Source organism: Leucoraja erinacea, chromosome 2 (genome assembly GCF_028641065.1).
Source record: "Leucoraja erinacea ecotype New England chromosome 2, Leri_hhj_1, whole genome shotgun sequence".
NCBI classification, from domain to species: domain Eukaryota; kingdom Metazoa; phylum Chordata; class Chondrichthyes; order Rajiformes; family Rajidae; genus Leucoraja; species Leucoraja erinaceus.
The window spans coordinates 108,734,921-108,755,133 of NC_073378.1; the positions used below are offsets into that span (position 1 = coordinate 108,734,921).

The 20,213-nt window shown below is 45.0% G+C and overlaps 1 protein-coding gene across 2 annotated transcripts in view; it reads right to left on the reverse strand.

Moving 5' to 3' along the window:
- Positions 1-20,213, reverse strand: part of sema5a (sema domain, seven thrombospondin repeats (type 1 and type 1-like), transmembrane domain (TM) and short cytoplasmic domain, (semaphorin) 5A) — a 187,318-nt gene that overhangs the window by 28,758 nt on the left and 138,347 nt on the right. For both annotated transcript variants that reach the window (XM_055663021.1, XM_055663013.1), the window contains one exon: positions 4,848-4,995. In XM_055663021.1, coding sequence (XP_055518996.1) covers positions 4,848-4,995 — 148 coding nt within the window. The remainder of the gene's footprint in view (positions 1-4,847; positions 4,996-20,213) is intronic.

The following is a 20,213-nucleotide window of genomic DNA, read 5'->3' on the forward strand; positions in this document are numbered from 1 at the left end:
TCATTGAGACCAAAAAGAGCCCATCAAAATTGTCCTTCTGGAAATCTGGCTGCAAATGGCTCTGTGACAATTTAATTGAAGGCTCGAGATAGTAAGATTTAAATATATTGTATCGTGATACAGATACAAGGGATACCCCCAATACATTACCATCTCCACAATATACAGGGAAGCCATCTTCGCTACTTAAACGTAAAAGTTATGTTTGCTGTTCAATTATTTTTTGAATACCAGGTCCCTGAGATAAAGAATCCTCAGATGCTTCACAGCATCAATGTGTTGAGTTTGATTCTGACCTCTGACAGTCTATACAGTCTGCACATTCTCTCTGCTAAGATGTGGGTTTTGCCCAAGTATTCCAGCTCCATAAAAATGCTCTAGTTCTTGAATTGACTATTGCAAACGATGAGAGAATAAATAACAGCGGTAAAGGGAAATAGGAATTGGACTAATGGGAGCCAGAGTGGGCTTAATGAGCCACACAGTTTCTTATATATCACCCTAAGTACAAGATTAAACTGTCCTTTTTAACCAGAGACTATTTCATCATCATTCATCCTGCCACTCTCATCCCTAGTTGTTCCTGCTTATTGATTTTGGAGCCTCACTCTATAATAGACTGTCTCATTCTCTTTATTAGAGAGTGTGGGAAGAAGGGAGGGGGGCTGGGGTTGTGAAGGAAAATGGAGAAAACAAAATAACTCCACCGCATCCTGCTGAAAGTCCCCCGACAGGGACCTGTGACATTATTGTCAAGTATTTTCCCTTTTGACTAGATAAAGGCGATCCAAAGCTCCAACTCCTGCTGCATTCAATGTCAAGAATATTGTCAATATTTCAAGGTTGCAAGGTCAGTTAATTGTCACATATACCAGTTAAGGTACAGTGAAACATTAGTTATTGGTCCGTTAGTTAATACATTGAACATCCAACACCAGAAAAACCCCCAAAAACATTAGCTAGGGGTCTTTCAGCTACACAGGCCAAATACAGGGTGCCCCCCACTTCAAATTAGGATGATTTGTATCCCAGTCCTACATTAGCAATTTAGCCCCAAGATGTCTTAAATAACTGCCCTTTAGTTCATCTCCATATCCCTAATCCATCAACGGCCAGGTTTAGACAGATGTTTCCCAGCAGCCTTTCCAAGAAGAACTGAATCAATATTTTTTTTTTTTAATGGCATGTTTAAGCTGATGCTTTTAAATCGCTGAACAAGTGTAGAAGCATTCATTTTTTTTCTTATTCTAGGAGTTTAGGAAGATATTTTCATTTGATGAAAGGAGTCTTGTAAAAACTTTCCTTATGTTAGTTTAGGAACCAATGTTCAGCTATAAATATGTCTTGAATGACTGCCAGTTTTTGAAGATAAAAGGGTGGATTTCACTGTTCTAGTACTGGGGCCAGATTGTGTGTAAAGTCAACTTCAGAGCAAAACAACTCCCCTTTTGGCTTATCCACCCCCTCAGCCAATTCTGATCTCAAAGATACAGTAGATTCACAGTTGCCCACTCAGCTAGAAGGAAAATGGCTGTCTTGCCAACACATGCTCTAATGGGCCCGTCCCACTTTCACAACCTAATTCACTACCTTTTTAACTTGTGGACATTTTTCATCAGGCTAGAAAAAACGCCCCGACCTACTTGATGCCACGAGTACCTACGACTAGCATCACGGCCTGCTACGACCTACCTACGACCCCGTGACGACCATGCCGCGAGTATGAGTCAAGGGCAAACTCGGCCGAGGTCGTGAAAGTGGGACAGGCCCTTTACACATCTTGCCAGATCTTCTCTGATATCGAACCCCTAATCATTTTAGTGAAATTAGAATAAAAACTGTTGTTGATAATGTTATTGTAGGATTTTCTTCAAGCGCATTTAAAGTCATTAGGTACATAGAAAGTGGATTTATTACTAATGCATTCAGTATCTATATCATGGTTCAACCATCCACAATTTCTGCACTGATTTTTGCAGTAATGAAGCTTCTGAGGAATACTTAAAGAAATGGCAATGGATAAGTGAGACTGAGTCTGCACCAGTCCTGGATTTCTGGGGATCTTCTTGATGAATTAATGCTATTGTTGAAGATCAGAGCTGCAGCAATTTAAAAATAAAGGTTGAAATTATTTTTTTTTTCTCCTGTGGCTAATTTTCCCATTTTTTCATGAAATGGGGTGAACTTAGCCTGAAGCCCCGCACTTGGTGCCCTTGCAGCCCGAAAATAACAGAGGAGGTGGAGGTTGCTATCATAAAAAATATATACTGTAAAATTTAACAAGGGATTATCTGATGGTATTTTGATAACAATGACAGATTGCAGTGATCTCCCATGTTTAGATTGGAAATTTGGTTCACTGGGCTTTAATCGCAAGGTAATCTGATACAAAAGAAGAGGTGGGAGGTTTTGGCCAAAAATTGGGTCTGTGTTGCTTTTTGTGGCAGCGCATAGTGGGATGAAGGGAAGGAGGTAAACAGATGACTAGACTCAAATGAATCTAATATTTGGGATGAATTGTAAAGCTGAAGAACACAAAAAAGAAGCAAGGTATTGAGGGATTCATACAAAAACGCAGGAAAGGTAAAATAGAAGTGCAGAAGGATCGAAGAGGTTGCAGGCAAGAAAGAAAACACAGAAGTAACCAGGACCTTGTGTCTGATAAGGTACAGATGCAGATCTCATTATAATCAACCCAAAGGGCGTTTGGTGTTACCAATTGCCACGATAACAGAATAAGGAATTGTCGTTGTATAAGTAGTAAAAAACAACTGTAGTTGCTGTACAATACACAAAAGGACATCACGTGTTCGAGTATCTCAGCAGTTCAGGCAGCATCTCTGGAGAACATTTTGGGACAAGACCTTTCTTCAGACTCTCCATCCAGAACTAGGGCAGGAATCCAGGTGAGTTGACGGCCCTAGTCAGCTGAGGCCACCAGGGGAAAGACGAGGATTGACGGAGTCAATGGCTGCAGCCCGTGAGAGGTCATAGTGCAGGGAAAGATCAGCGGTGGTGGTGACAGGCATGGCATGGAAGTGGCACGAGCCGGGGGCAGCATGGAGCCAGCCGACACTGCAAGAGGCCAGGGAGACGGTGCAAGCCTGGGGTGACACAGGCAGCCGCCGCTGTAAGAGGTAGGTAAGGTGGTGCAAGCAGAGTTTATTGTAGTTCACATACCTATAACTTGGGCTCTATCCCCAAAACCAAACTGGTTATAGTTATTATATTATTGAGGCAGCAGCCTCCTGATGTGGGACATAGAGCTATATAGCACAAAAACAAGCCCTTTGGCACAACTCATTCTTGCCAACCATGATACCTATTTACTCTAATCCTGTATTTCAGCATCCGGCCTGGATCTCTACTCTTCTCCTATTCAAATACCCGACCAAATGCCTTTTTAAACATTGTAAGCATCTCTGCATACTTCCTCCTCAGACAGCTTGTTCCATATAACCATCAACCTGCATGAGAGATGTGGCCTTTTGTGGTGTACAAGATCACGAGGGCTAAAATGAACGTTCACCCTCCCATAGTGGAGTATTCTGAAACTAGAAGGCACAGGCTTGAGGTGAGAGGGGAAAGATTTAAGAGGGAACTCAGGGGCAATATTTTCACTCAGAGAGTAGTCTGTATTTGGAATGAACTGCCAATCTAAGCTATAGAAGTGGATACAATTATAGCTTTTAAAAGATATGGATAGAAATATTTAGAGGGGTCATGGGCCAAATAGGGCAAGCACAGTATACTAATGATGGCATGGGCAAGGCAAGCCTCTGAGCCTGTTTCCGTTCTACAGCTTTATGAATCTATTACCGACTCTGATATTTAAAAGTCAGAGCAAGGTGGCTCTTTGAATCTGCAGAAACAGCAGCATTGCTTCATTATTATGAACCACTGCAGTTGAGATGAAGATTGCCCACCTTACTATTTAATAAATGACCATAGATATCAATGCAAAATTCAACATCTTTTAATCCACTCAAACCATTTTAGTCTAACACTGTGGGTGCATGTGACTCTCAGTGAAACCATGCTTATTATACATGCTTATTGTAAGATCAGTAAACATAGCCCCCAACCACTGCCACCTTGAAGAGCCGATGGTGTTCATGATGTGCCTGACCAACAACCTACAGTGCATCACTACAACTCACAAGATAGACAAAAAAAGCTGGTGTAACTCAGCGGGATAGACAGCATTTCCGAAGAAGAGTCTCGACCCGAAACATCACCCATTCCATCTCTCCAGAGATGCTGCCTGTCCCGCTGAGTTACTCCAGCTTTTCGAGTCTATCTTCGGTTTAAACCAGAATCTGCAGTTCCTTCCTGCACTAAAACTCACAAGATGAATCACCATCCGAAAACAGGGCTGAGTTGTTCAAAGTTTATTCAGGCATCTAATCACTCTGTCACTGACTGCGAGATCAGGCAAGAAAATAAATGAAACTGAGTTAATGAATTTCAATGCATGTTGCTGCTTCAAAAGAATAGGGGTCCTAAAAAGGTCACTGGTTTTAACTGTTAAACAAAATGGAAATTCTTCTAATCGCTATGTAATTTTTATTTGGTTGAAATTAGTTCCGCTGACACCTCGATTTTTCACACTGTGGCATATTCTGTACACTAGGTGATACTGAAAAGATTTTGCTCTATTGCCGATTTTCACCGAGTAAATGAAATTAGCTGCACGCTATTTGTTTAAATTAAGATCATATTCCATCAAAATCAGAGAGTGTTGGCATTTGAAAGTATAATTGTAACCTGGAAAATGGTCAATTACGTCTGTCATTGAATGCTATTGAAGATGCAAATATCCTTTGATGTTCTAATAATAAGCTTACCATGTTGCAACCCGGACAGTCGTCACCATTCTGACACGTTCTTCTCCGAGCCTGAACCCCTCCTCCACATTGTGCAGTGCAACGTTCCCATGGACCCCAAGGTGTCCAGAATGTGTATGGAGGACACTGCAGATGCTCATTGCAATACCTGGAAAGGAAACATGCAAAATTACATGATCATCATAGAAAATAAAGAGTGAATCATTATAGCCTCACTTCCTTTTTGATATAACTCGCACTCTCTGTTGATTTGGTAAAAGTAATGCAGCAAGGTGGTGTAGCGGTAGAGCTACTGCCTTACAGCGTCAGAGACGCGGGTTTGATCCTGACTGCGGGTACTTGCCTGTACGGAGTTTGTACATTCTCCCCGTGACCTGCGTGGGTGCTCTCCGAGATTTATGGTTTCCTCCCACTCTTCAAAGATGTACAGGTTTGTAGGCTAATGTCTCTAGTGTGTGCGTGTAGGATTGTGTTCATGTGCGGGGGTCGCTAGTCGGTGTGGACCCGGTGGACCGAAGGGCCCGTTTCGCGCTGTCTCTAAACTAAACACTAAAACTAAGGCAGTAACTTCTTAAAATAAGATAATGTAAGGAACTCAAGGGACTCAAACACAAAGTATTGTACAAATTGGAAGAAAACTTTGCAATGCAGGCATAAATGTGACCCTATAATGAAAATAAAGTAACTTTAAAATTATATTACATGGGAATTAAACGCAACAATAAAACTGTCTAACCACAGATGATTAATGTTCCCAACGTCAGTAAAAGAGGCTGCCTTCATTCTCTCCCTCAGGACTTGGAATGTAATGAACAGCTCATTGGATTCAGGCTTTTGCTGAGCATGATGCAGCTTTGGTTCACAATAGCCGATTAAATACAATGGTAGCATGATAATCAAATGATTCAATGAAAGGAAGTTTTGCTAAATCTGGCAACATTCTTATGAAAAGCTTTCTCAGAGACATTTATTTATCATACCTAATTGTGAATGCTATTGAATGATGAGATGCTAGATTGATTTGCAAATTACTGGTATACAATGAGCACGTGACCATACCTCTGCCAACATTTTAGTGTGGGTAAAACTTAGGTATTCTGAATTATTGGTAATGTTTTTCTTTGCTTTTATTTTGTCTATCCTTCCAGGCCAAGCTACCATGATGAATCATACCTCTGAGCAACGGTCTAATAAGAGACAGATATTTCAAATCATGAAGAGTTTGGATATATTAAGTAGGAAGATGCGATCTGCACTATGGTTGGCAAAGGAGTCAAACACAAAATAAGGAATATCATCTTAAAGTTACAGCTTAACCACTGCTACATGACCTGCCTGCCTGCCTGCCTTCCTTCACTTTGCAACAAAAGGTTCTATTGTGTCTAATCAGACAGATTCTGTCACAGACAATCCTCCCCAGCATCTATACATTGCAGAAATAATCACAGATCAGGTGGCAGGTTATGCAGGAAGAATGTCTGCTGATAGAACGCCAAAGGAACAATTTATGGAGAGCTGACTGAGGGACAAAGGTCACATTTAGTCAAGTTTATTTTGTTTAGTTTATTGTCACATGTACCAAGGTACAGTGAGGGGCGGAAGATTGCAACCTTAACATGATCCGCCCTGTTTCAACTAATGCAATCAACTCGACGTGCACAAACGGAAGATCAAATAGAACAAATTGTCCAACAACTTTAGGCTGTGCACGCCACACGAAAGAAGAAGAAGAAGAAGAAGAAGAAGGTACTGTGAAAAGTTTTTTGTTGTTGCGTGCTAACCAGTCAGTGGAAATGATACAAGGATCACAATCAAGCCATCCACATCTGTAGAAGTTGGTGAGAGATGTTGGGGAGATGCCAAACTTCCTAGTTGCTTGTTAAATATACTCCTAAGAACTTGAAGCTTTCAACCATTTTTACTTCTGTACCATCAATGTATGGGTACAGCTTTGTCACCTGAAGTCGATCACAATCCCCATGTCTTGCTGACAATGAGGAAAATGTTGTGGGGTCCTCAATCTCCTTCCTGTACTCCACCTCATCATTATTTGATATCTGCCCCACTACAGTGATGTCGCCTGCAAACTTTTTTTTCCCAATATGGTGCCTGTCTGTGGCGACATGTTGCCAGCAGCACAGCAGAAAATCATCAAATATAATAGTTCTCAGCTTACCTGTATAAAAGGAACAGCAGAAACCAGTGCTGTAACTGACAAGCTGCTAATGCATTTAAATGCATTAGTGCTATTGCTATCTACTGGCAGCAACGGAGCTGTCGACTGTAAGGGAATTCCTGATTGCAGGGAATCCTCGACCTGGTGGAGGTTCGCAGGAACAGTAAGTACTGTACCAGGAAACATCAAGGAGGCCTCCATGATGTCCGGAAACGTGGCCGGCGGGCAGAACAACAAGTCAGACTGAAGCGCAGGAGACTACACCCCCCCCCTCTCCCTACCATCCTACTAGCCAATGCATTGTCACTGGAATATAAAGTGTAGGACTTAAGGTCAAGGCTGCTATATCAAAGGTGGCTGAGGCAATGCTGCGTGTTCTGTTTCACAGAGACATGGCTCACCCCCAGCTCTCCAGACTCAGCCGTCCAGCCTGAAGGTTTGTCCATCCATCGTAGGGACCGAATGCCGGCATCTGGGAAGGGAGAGGTGGGGGCATCTGCCTCATGGTCAACTCTTCATAGTGCTCAGACATGGTAGTTCTGTCTAACTCTTGCTCTCCACACCTTGAACATCTGGCGGTGAAGTGCCGCCCCTTCTACCTCCCGAGAGTATTCACCTCCATTCACCCTAGTCTACATCCTACCCCAGGCAGATGTCCATCTAGCATTAGAGGAGCTGCACGCCGTGGTCAACAAGCACCAGTCAGCGTACTCCAAAGCCTTTACCACCATAGCTGAGGACCTCAACAAAGCCAACCTGAAAAAATCACTCCCAAACTACCACCACCATGTCGCCTGCAACACCAGATGATTAAACACCCTTGACCACTGCTATACGATCATTAAGGATGCCTATCGCTCTTTCCCTCGGCCTCACTTCTGCAAATCCAACCATTCAGCAGTGCTGCTTCTTCCTGCATGTAACTGAAGAGTGCACTCCCAGAGGTGAGGACAGCAGAGCTGGTCTGGGGAGGCAGAGGAACAACTACGGGACTGCTAGGAGTCAATAGACTGGGCAATGTTCAAGGACTCTGCAACAGATCTGAATGAATTTGCCATAGTCATTACAGACTTCATAAGGAAATGTGTGGAGGACTGCATCCCAACAAAAACCTTCCGAGTATTTCCTAACCAGAAGCCTTGGGTGAACCAGAAGATCCGCATTCTTCTGAAGATCAGATCCCTGGCATTCAGGTCTGGTGACGCAGAGATCTATAAGAAAACCAAAAGGGACTTCTGCTCAAAGCTGGAGGATGAGGCAGATGTTCGGCAACTGTGGCAGGGCTTGAATGTCATCACCTCGTACAAGGCAAAATCAGGAGGCAGCTCAAGCAACAGCAATGCATCACTCCCTGACGAGCTCAATGCGTTCTACGCACACTTTGATAGGGAGGACACTAATGTGCCTTCCTGAGCCTGCTTACGTCCTGATAGTATTACAGTCAGAGTCACAGAGGCCGTCGTCAGAAGATCCTTCAGGGGGATGAACCCTTGGGAAGTACCTGGACCTGATGGTATACCCGGTCGAGTTCTCAAAACCTGTGCAGAACAATTGGCTGCGGATGTTTTCAACCTCTCATTATTGAGGTCTGAGGTTCCCTCCTGTTTTAAGAGAGCGTCAATAGTACTAGTGCACAAGAAGAGTAAGGTGATGTGCCTCAACAACTATCGACCAGGCCACTAACATCTGTGATGATTGTAAAAATGACTTATTCCACACACAAGTCTTTTACTATAACTGTTTATTAAACTAACTGTTTTACACTATGCCGTAGCTGTCCGTGGTCATCACTGGAGCTAGAGAGCGAGCTAGAGGTGGGGACACTACAATTATACTGGAGACAATGGGGAGTGGTTAGTAGTGGGGAGGTCACTATGGTTAAAGGGACATGCACTGATCTACATCCTTCCTCTTAGAAATAAAAGCATGGCAGGTAATATACAGTGACCACGGCTCATACGTTACGAACACAAACCGCACCGGGAACAGTTTAAAGCTACGCGAAATCCCCGTAACGGACAGGCGGCTTGACCAGCCGGCCAGAGCGGGTGCGCAAACCGCACTCCTCCTCCTCGGAGGGAGCGGAAGGGACAGCAGCCGGGGCATCGGCAGGAGAGGCGGGCGGTGGAAGGAGAGGAGAAGGCGGAGAGCCGGTCGGGGGAGACCAGTTTGGCAGGCGAGGCAGGTTTGGCAGGCGAGGCAGGGGAACGAGACTTTGGGGAGCGGGGGACCGAGAGTTGGGAGGGGAGGGTGCGCGGCATGCGAGGAATGACCGGGGCTGGTGGGGCAACGGGAGGGCTGGAGGGGATGGGGGGATGGAACGGATCAGCGGGAGGCGGAGTGGGCTCGTTCACGAGCAGTAGGTGTTGGCGGGAGCGACGGTAGATAGCCCCCTCGTAGCCGACGAGGTAGGAGTGCGGTGAACCGGCGTCACCAACCACTACAGCCAGGCGGTAGTGACCAGAGGGGGACTGCATGCGAACCACCTGCCCCAGGAACAGTTTAATGCCGGGTGGGACACGGAGCCAACGGCAGAGGCCATGCGGGCGGCATACATTGCATCCCGCAGTGTCAGATCGGGTTTCACAAGGAGCTCCTCACGCAGTTTAGCGTTCCGGAGACCATGGATCAGGACGTCCCTAATTAATTCTTCAGTGGTGATTGTTTCAAGGCGGCAGCGCCGAGCCAGGTGACGCAAAGCGGCGATATAAGCGTCGATATGCTCACCTGGAAGCTGCCGCCTCTGGAAGAAGTTAAAGCGTTCGATAATGTTATTGGTAGGTATATCACAGAGGGCAGTGAACTTAGCCACGAGACATACCGGGTCGTGACGGTCCTCTCCGGCGGCGAAATCGAACAAAGCATATTGATCCATAGCTGCTGGGCCAGCGAGGTTGAGCAGCAGGTGAGCCTGTACAGCAGGAGTGGCATCAGGATGGGTAATAGCAATGTAGTGTTCGAAATCGCGCTGGAACACTGTCCAGCGATGGACAATGTCCGTGTCGAAAACCAACGTGTCAGGTCGACGACAGGAGTGGGACATGACAAAACGAACGGAAGGAACAACTGGAAGAAATAATAAAACCAAAACCGATAAACAGGAGACGCAGGTCTACCGTTGTGACACCATGTAAAAATGACTTATTCCACACACAAGTCTTTTACTATAACTGTTTATTAAACTAACTGTTTTACACATCTGCAGCTGCCCGTCTCCTACGCTTCTCGCACCATGACCCCTGCCGAGCAACACTATGCCCAGATTGAGAAAGAGCTGCTTGCCGTGGTATTCGCTTGTTCCAAGTTCAAGGACTACATCCTGGGCAACTCTTTCACCATCGAGACTGAACACCAAATGTGTTCCTTTCCGACGCTACAATGGAGGAGTTGGCAGGTGTGCTCAAGCTAAGGCACGGAACTCAGCGCTGGAAAATTGGCTGCCGTTGTCCGATCGGAGGGTCACCGGGGAGCCGAAGGTGGAAAAGTGGCGGCGAAGCTTCCCGATGACAGCGGCAGAAGTGATGGAGGGCAGCTGATCCACCTCGAACCAGCTGGAATAGGAGTCCACCAGGACCAGGAAGTGCTTTCCGCGCCACTCGAACAGGTCAGTGGCAACGGACATCCATGGGAGCTCGGGAGCCGGCGGCTGCAGGAGAGGCTGGCGCTGCTGATGGGGATGCAGAGTGTTGCAGGCAGCGCAAGCGGAGACTCTGTCACGGATGTCTTGAGCCATACCTGGCCAGTAGAATTGGCTCTGGGCCTGGGACAAAGTAGCTTCCACCCCGGGGTGGCCGCTGTGAGCAGATTGGAAATAGTGATCCCGCAGAGCGGCAGGCACCATGACTTTGTGACCCTTCACCACCACGCCGGCGTGCAGCACCAATTCATCCCGGATCAGGAAGTAAGGCACCGCGCCTGCAGGCAGTTCAGAGCGTCGGTCAGGCCAACCACGGCGGATAACGTCCGCAAGTTGTTGCAGGGCAGGATCATCAGCAGTGTGTTTCACCAGGGACTGCATCTGTGTGCGATTTAGTGGGATCTGTTATCAGAGCAGGTGCACCCAAAAGCGAAAACACCGTTGGATCGTCATGGGAGGAGCCCGCATCAGTGTCTGGGAGCTCCTCCGGCTCGTACTGGGAAACCAGAGCGCTATCAGGGACTGCAAGGTTGTTTAGATCTGCGAGGTTGTTTAGATTCCTTCTCGGAGCAGGGACTGGCTTCCCACGGGAACGACAAGCAGCAGAAAAATGGTTGAGTTTGCCACAGGAAAGACAGGTCTTGCCCTGTGCGGGGCAAACGTTTAATGGATGAGATGTGAAATGACAGTTAGGGCAGCGGCGTGCGGTAGTTGAGGTGGTGACCTTTGCGGGCAAGGCAGCGGGGTTACGTCGTTGAGGTCCAGCGGGCTGCTGGCGACCAGCTGCACCGGTAAAGTTTTTCCCTGTGGGCGGCCGACGTACTCTGAAAATGGTCCGGTACTCATTGAATCCCAAGAATCCCACTTCTGACACCATGTAAAAATGACTTATTCCACACACAAGTCTTTTACTATAACTGTTTATTAAACTAACTGTTTTACACTATGCTGTAGCTGTCCGTGGTCATCACTGGAGCTAGAGAGCGAGCTAGAGGTGGGGACACTACAATTATACTGGAGACAATGGGGAGTGGTTAGTAGTGGGGAGGTCACTATGGTTAAAGGAACATGCACTGATCTACAATGATGAAGTGCTTTGAGAGGTTGATTATGATGCGTATCAACTACCTCAACAAGAAACTCGAACCATTACAGTTCACGTACTGTCACAACAGATCAATGGAGGATGCGATCTCACTGGCTCTCCATTCCACAATGGACCACTTGTACAATAAAAACACTTACGTCAGGCTGATGTTTATAGACTACAGCTCAGCGTTCAATACCATCATCCTCTCCAACCAAGCTCACAGAACTGGGTCTCTGTGCATCCCTCTGCAATAAGATCATCGACTTCCTCATCCACAGACCAATCTGGTCAAATTGGTAGAAATACGGGAGCACCTCAAGGCTGCATGCCCAGCCCACTGCTCTACTCACTCTATACTCATGACTGTGTAGTTGGACACAGTGCGAACTCCATCTTCAAGTTTGCCGACAACACCACCATTGTTGGACAAATTACAGATGGTGATGAGTCAGAGTATTGACAATAGACAATAGGTGCAGGAGTAGGCCATTTTGCCCTTCGAGCCAGCACCGCCATTCAATGTGATCATGGCTGATCATCAACAATCAGTACCCCGTTCCTGCCTTCTCCCCATTTCCCCTGACTCCGCTATCTATAAGAGCCAGATCTAGCTCTCTTGAAAGTATCCAGAGAATCGGCCTCCACCCCGCTCTGAGGCAGAGAATTTCACAGACTCCCAACTCTCTGTGTGAAAAAGTGTTTCCTTATCTCCATTCTAACTGGCTTACCCCTTATTCTTAAACTGTGGCCCCTGGTTCTGGACACCCCCAACATCGGGAACATGTTTACTGCCGCTAGCGTGTCCAAATGATAGAAGCAAGATCGATCGATTGACCAAATGGTGCCAGCACAACAACCTGACTCTCAATATCAGTAAAACCAATGAACTAATTGTGGACTTTGGAAGATGAGGACCCACAATCCTGTTTATTTCAACGGGACGATGGTGTAGAGAGTCAAAAACTTCGAATTCCTGGGCGTGCATATTTCCGAAGATCTTTCCTGGACCCAGCACACTGATGCAATTATAAATAAAGCACATCAACGCCTCTCCTTCCAGAGAAGATTACAGAGATTCAGTATATCAGAGAGGACTCTCTTGAACTTCTACAGGTGTACAGTAGACATATTGACTGGTTGCATCATGGCCTGGTTCAGCAACTTGAACGCACAAGAGCCGAAAAGACTGCAAAATGTTGTGAACACTGCCCAGTTCATCGGCGGCACTGACCTCCCCACCATCGAAGGGGTTTATCGGAGTCGGTGCCTCAAAAAGGCAGCCAACATCATCAGGGACCCACACCATCCTGGCCACACACTCATTTCACCACTGCCACCGGGAAATAGTTACAGGAGCCTGAAAACTCTAACGTCCAGGTTCAGGAGCAGCTTCTTCCCTACAGCCATCAGCCTATTAAACACTACAACCTCAAATAACTCTGAACTTCAATATTATTATTATTATTATTATTGCACTATTATTGTTTGCTTTTTGAGTATGTGTAAATATATATATACTAGACTAAGTGGGACCCATTGGGTACTGTCACACGGGAGGCCTGGTCCCCCAACGCAACCCATTCCCCCAAAGCAATATTCCACCACTCACCCATAGCCCCCAACTGCATAGACGCGGCTCATTTCCCTTCATCCCCAGCACTCTCTCCCCTTCCTCTTCACCCTCCCTCTTCTTTCCCCCCTTCTCCTCCCATCCCCAATCCCTCCCTCACCTGTCCCTCCCCTTCCCCTACCCTCAGTCACTCCCTCCATAACCTCTCTCCCCTCCCTACCCCCCTCCTATCCCTCTCTATCCCCCATCTCCTCACCTCCCCCTATCCCCCCCACTACCCCTCCTCACCTCCCCACTGTCCTCCTCCCCCTCTATTCCCTCTCCTCACCTCCTCCTGCTACTTACCCCTCTCCTCCTACCTTTTCCCAATCACTCCCCTCACTTCTCCTTTCCCCTACCTCAGTCCATAACTCTTCTCCCCTCCCTATCCCCTCTCCTCCCCCATCCCCCCCCCACCTCCCCCACTTTCACCTCCCTCTCCCTCCCTACTCCCTCCTCTCCCCAAATCCTCCAGACTCCCTCCTCACCTCCCCCACTCTCCCTCCGTACTCCCTCCTCTCCCTCAATCTCCCCAGTCTTCCTCATCACTTCCCCAACTTTTCCCTCCTCTCACACCATACCGCGTCCTCTCGCTCAATTCTCCCATTCTCCCTCCTCACCTCCCCAAGATCTCAAGGTTGCTGCTCCTCTGACTGGAGGCTGCCTTGACTGGACGCCACGCTGACCGGAAGAAGCTCCGGGCAACGCAGGCAGAGGTGGGTGGCGCCGGTGACTAACAGCGGACACGGCCAATCAGTGCGGCGATGGTGCAGGAAAGGGTGTCGCCATCCGAGCGGTGGTTGACAGGAGTGGAGACCATCTGCGCATTAGTGGTTTTTAAGATTTTTAAACCTTAATAACTTTTAAAATATACCACTGATTGGAACAAAACTTGTTAAACTTGCAGCACAGGAGAATTGTGAGTAAGGTGGTGAAGAATCATAGTGCTATCATGTACTGTTTTTGCGCAAATGTAAAAACAACACAAGATGGAAGATAACAAAATGAGTGTTTTAGTTATGTGTGTGTGCGCGTGCACACATATATATACAACTGAACTTTTTTTTCTCGTTTATCATATTGTTTACATAGTCTGTTGTGCTGCAGCAAGTAAGAATTTCATTGTTCTATCTGGGGCACATGTCAATAAAACACTCTTGACTCTTGTAAATTGAGTTAGATTTGTATTTGCTGCACAATTCTGGGTATAGGAGGAGTAAACAAGGGTGTTGAAAATGCATCTGTGCGAGCCACCAGTGTTGAGGATTATTGTGCAGGATGATATGTCAAATATCCTCACTGATTGTGGTCCATTGGGCTGGTGGACAGAAAGAACAAGCTTTGGATCATCCTGTTTAACATACCCGCATAAAGAACTTATGCTTATTCAAATGAAGAAGCGAGAATGGAGGAACTAAAAAGATAAAGGGAATCGTGAAACTCAAGAACCACTGAAGCTGCTGTGAAGAGTTCACACCTCTGCAAGCTGCATGAAAGGACTTAATCTCAACTAGTGTACTGCACAGCTGGCCTCAAATGTTAAGGACATTTGAGGTGGTGCTGGGTACATGCAGTTTAAAAGGGTCTACACTGAGAAAAGTCTCTGTCAGAGCATTTCAGCCTCAATTTGGAAAAGTGTGCCCAAGAACTAGATGAAAAGTCATGCTTCAAAGGACATGCAACTGGCCAGTTTATGATCTGCTCCAATAAGCCAGTTTGATTTGGAAAGTACGATAAACAAGCTGGTGAACACAGATCGAATTTGCTGCTGAAGGCTAATTGCAAATAAATAGAGGTGCAAGGGGGAAAAATGTCAAACATGGAATTTACTAAATAGCTTTCATAAAATACCAGCAACACAATGGATTGAATGGTCTCCTTGAAACAATTCTGCTTCATGAACTCAATCCAAGAAAATAATCAAAACCCAGGTATTTTTCTGTAAACAGAACGTCTCGTCATTACGGAGGAAATAGTCTCTATTTTATCAAATTAATATTCCTTAGAGTCATACAGCATGGAAGGATGTCCTTCAGACGGACCTGCCAAGTCATCCAAGATGCCCCATCAACACTAGTCCCACATGCCCAAGTTTGGCCCATATCCCACCAAACCTTTCCAATCCATGTACCTGTCCAAATGTCTTTTAAATGTCGTTACAGCACCTGTCTCCACCACCTCCTCCGGCATCTTGTTCCATGTAAACACTCTCTGTGTGAAAAAGCTGCATCGTCAGGTTCCTATTAAACCCTTCCACTCTCACCTTAAACATATGTCCTCTAGTTCGCAATTCCCCTACTCTGGGTAAAAGACTCTGTGCATTCATCCTATCTATTACCCTCATGATCTTGTACATCTCCATAAGATCTCATCCTCCTGAGTTACAAGGAATAAAGTCCTAGCCTGCCCAACTTCTCCTTTTAGCTCAGGGCCTCAAGTCCTGGCAACATCCTCGTCAATCTTCTCTGCACACTTTCTAGCTGACTGACATCCTTCCTGTAGCACAGTGACCAAAACTGAAAACCATACTCTTAATGCGGCCTCACCAATGTCTTGCACAGTTGTAACATATCATCAAAAAATGCTACACTCAATACTCTGACTAATGAAGGCCAATGTACAAAAAGCATTCTTGGCCACACTATCTACATGTGATGCAGCTTTCATGGAACTATGTATTTTCACTCCAAGATCCCTCTGTTCAAAATCACTCCCTAGGGCCCAGCCAGTCACTGTGAAGGTCCTGCCCTGGTTTAACTTCCCCAAATGCAACACCTCACTCTTACCTGCCATTCCTCATCCCAGTTACACAATCAATGAAGATCCTGCAATATTTTTTGATAACCATCTTCACTATCTATGATAACACCGACTTTAGTGTCTTCTGCAAACTTACTAAACATGCCATGTATAATCTCATCCAAATCATTGATATAAACTACAAACAGCAAAGGGTCCAGCACCAATCCCAGAGGCATCCCACTAGTCACAGGCCTCCAGTCTGAAATATAATATTCCATCATCACCATCTGCTTCCTTCCATTAAGCCAATTCTCTATCCAATCAGCTAGCTCTGCCTGGATCCCACGCAATCTAACCTTCCAGAGCAATTTACCTTGTGGAACCTTATCAAACCTGATGCTACCAAATTCACCTCCAATTCCTAAACATATAATCCTGTATTTAAATAACAAGTTTGGATTAGAAGTGGAAACGTCCATCAGTTATAATTAAGGATTAATGATATCCATCGACATGGATAATGCAGGTAGGCCCTAAATAGGATCAAATTCCCCATTCATATGAATAGGAATTTGGGACCCGAAGTGGAGATGAAAAAGTGTCAGGTTTTTTTTAAACTGGTTTTCAACCAGGGACATTTTAATTTGTTGTTTTTACAATTTTTAATTTTAATTTAAAAAAAAATGTTTTTTGCAAAGATCCGAGTGCATTTAGAATCTTTATTCAAAAAGCTTCCCACCGTTAACAAAACAAATTTCACACAGCATCACGTTTTGGAGAAAGGCTGTTGGGACATCTGGACACATTTGCCACCTAAAGACTTGCCACACCTTGCCAGATGCCTCTTGGATGCAAGCAGCTAGATCCACCCATCCCATCCAGCCTAAGCAAGTGTGAAAACGTGGCAGGCTCAATCCAGCTTGATTCGCCACAGCCGTGAATACAAAGAATCTCGTTGTTCCATTACAGTTCCATTTGCTTCAGGGAATCAGCTCTGATGCAATGAACACCACACATCTGATATCTTTAGATCAATATATTTGCCCTAATATATTTATAGGATGTTCCTCCTTTAAGTCAAGGAGTCATAGAGCTATACAGCATGGAAACAGGAACTTTGGCCCAACTCATCCATGCCATCCCCATTGCCTAATATTCCGCCAATTCTTTCCTGCCCATGCACCTGTCGAGGTGTTTTTAGATGTCATATTTCTACTTGCCTCTACCATATTCTCTGGCAGCTCATTCCATACACATACTATCCTGCTGTGTGAAAAAACTGCCCTTCGGATCCTTTTAAATCACTCCCCACTCACTTTTAAACCTATGCCTTCTAGTTTGACTGAGGAAAAGGCTCTGACTATTCACCTTTTCTCTGCCCTCGTGGTTTTAAAAACCTTAGAAAGATACCACTCAGCCTCCCACGCTCCAGGGAATCTAGACCTGGCCTCCTTATAATTCAAACCTTCCGGACCCCGTAAAATCTTTATACATCTTATTTGCACCCATTACATTTTCTGTGCTCAGAAGTTTGCATGCCACCAGTGAAAATTGCACAGCATCTCTAAAGGCTATAATAATATCCATGTATGGAAACTAAAATAGTAAGCAGGCTCACGACAAGAACATAAACTAAAGAGCTGATTTCTAGCAGCCGTAGGGCATAAGTGACATGGAACAAGGACTAATACATCCAGACCTTGGCAAACCCAATGGCTCAAAACAATCCATGGGGCCTCAGTGCTCTACAAACGCTGCTGTCTGCTCAGGTTTTGTGAACTTGCCAAGCAGCTGCACGCAAAGGATTCTGCTAATCACAGCCATCTGACATATGGAAACATAAAACAGCAAAGGGATTTTAATACAGTATAATCATACTGTATGGACTGAGCCTTTTACAGATAAAACATAATTCCTAGCAAACATTGTTCAAACTGTGCAAAATGAAATCATCAAGGATTCTGGATGAATTAAAATAATATGCATGTGAAAAATAACATATTTTTTGTCTTAAAAGACTTCCTTCTTCCCAAGGTACTGAGTTACCCATTTAACAAGTTCACATTTATTTCTAAAATATCGATGCAGGTTCAGAAATCATTACGTTTTTTTTCTTCACCTAAGATCTATTACTGAAAAAATCCCACAGCCCAGCTCCGAATTAAAAACAATGGCCAAGTTTCCAAGCTCTGTTGGCAGCACTTCAAGATAGACTGCAGTCTATTGCGTTAAAGACCAAATCTCTACACCTATTGCCTCAATAATTATAGATTAATATTGTCATATACACCAGGGTGGCTATGAAATTCCTTTTCACATGAAGCTCAGAGTAAACAGTCTTCTTCTTCCTGTGTATGGCGTGTGCAGCCTAAAGTTGCAAGACAACTTGTTCTGTTTGATCTTCTGTTTGTGCACACTAGGTTGATTGCATTCCACGAAACAGGGTGGACCGCGTGAAGGTTGCAATCTCCCATCCCAGACTACACAGTATACATACAGTAATGACAAATACTAGGTAAAACAATGAGTGCAAAGCAGTAGAATGATGCCAGATTGCAATGGACCCAGACCCACTACCATTTGCCTCCCCGCACAATGGAGGGCATGAGGCTCAGTGGCTCTCCACTCTGCACTGGACCACGTGGACAATAACAAAAAGACACGTGTGTCAGGCTGTTGTTCACAGACTACAGCTCGTCATTCAACACAACCATCCCCTCCAAACTGGTTACCAATCTCACAGAACTGGGTCTCTGTCCATCCCACTGCAACTGTAATAACATGAAAAGAGAATGGCGGGGGTGGCAGGCGCCCTTGGTGATATTTCCAGCCTCCTGTTGCAATGACCTGTGAAGATGGACCACCAGATAGAAGTGATGAACCTGTGATGGACTGAGCTGTGTTCATCACTCTCTGCCAGGTTCAGGCAGCCAAGAGCAAAGCAGTTGCCATACCAGCTCAGATGTATCCCGTTAGAATAATTCCCATAGTGCATGCATAGAAGTTTGAGACAATCCTGATGGACAAATCTTCTCATCCAACTAAAGAAAATAAACTAATGTGCTTTCCTGATCATGACATCAGCGTTAATGACTAGGTTAGATTGTTTGTGATATGGATGCCTCAGAACATGAAGCTTTTAACCATCTCTACAACTGGTCCATTGATGTGGCCAGATTTGTGCTCACCTCCTCACTTTCTTAGGTCAACAAGCAGATCTCTTATCTTGCTGATGTTAAGGACTAATTTACTGTTTTGACCCCATGACACAAGAATCTCAATCTCTTTCCTGCATATCTCACATTTGTTGTAGATCCAGCCGACAACATCGTTGAACTTAAAAATCGAATTAGCATTGTACATGACCACACAGTCATGGGAGTACAGGGAGTAGAACAAGGAACAGAGCATAAATCTCTGATGAGCACCAGTGTTAAGGATCATGGTGAGGAAAGGCCATGATAAATTCCAACCAATGAACGTCTGCTGGCCAAAAAGGCCAGAAGCCACTTGCAGTTGGAGGCCCCAAGCCAAGGTCTAACAGTTTAGGGATGAGGTTAGTTGGTACGGTGTTGAAGGCTGAGTTGCATTTAGTGAATAGCATCCTTGAAATTTAAACATGGAATTAAATTAATGCATTTTTGATATAAAGTGAGAGTTTCCATTCATTCCAATAGGAAAGATTTACAAACAAAGTGGACATGAACACAATTTAAAAGATTCCATATTGCAAACAATGTACAAACTGCATTAGTTAACTGCACTAAACTGCATCTAATGAGGAAAAAACAAGGAATTACAAAATGCCATCTAACATTTTTTAAACTAAAAGTCATTTTTGTCTTAAATAAAATATCAGGAAAATCTTGCTGTGTTCCTTTTTTACTAAAAAGGCAGGTTTAAGTCTCATAAGTAATTTGTCATGCAGGATTTCTACTCCTTTCCATCTGCTGGCAGATCACTGTGTTATGAAGCAAAACACCTGGACCATCATTTTTCATCACCTATTTTGTGTGGTTCCTTGCCGATGCAGTCATTAATAACACATCTCCTGGTCAAAAAAAATCTCCAGACTGACAATATCTAAAACATAGGAGTTACATAATTTAAAT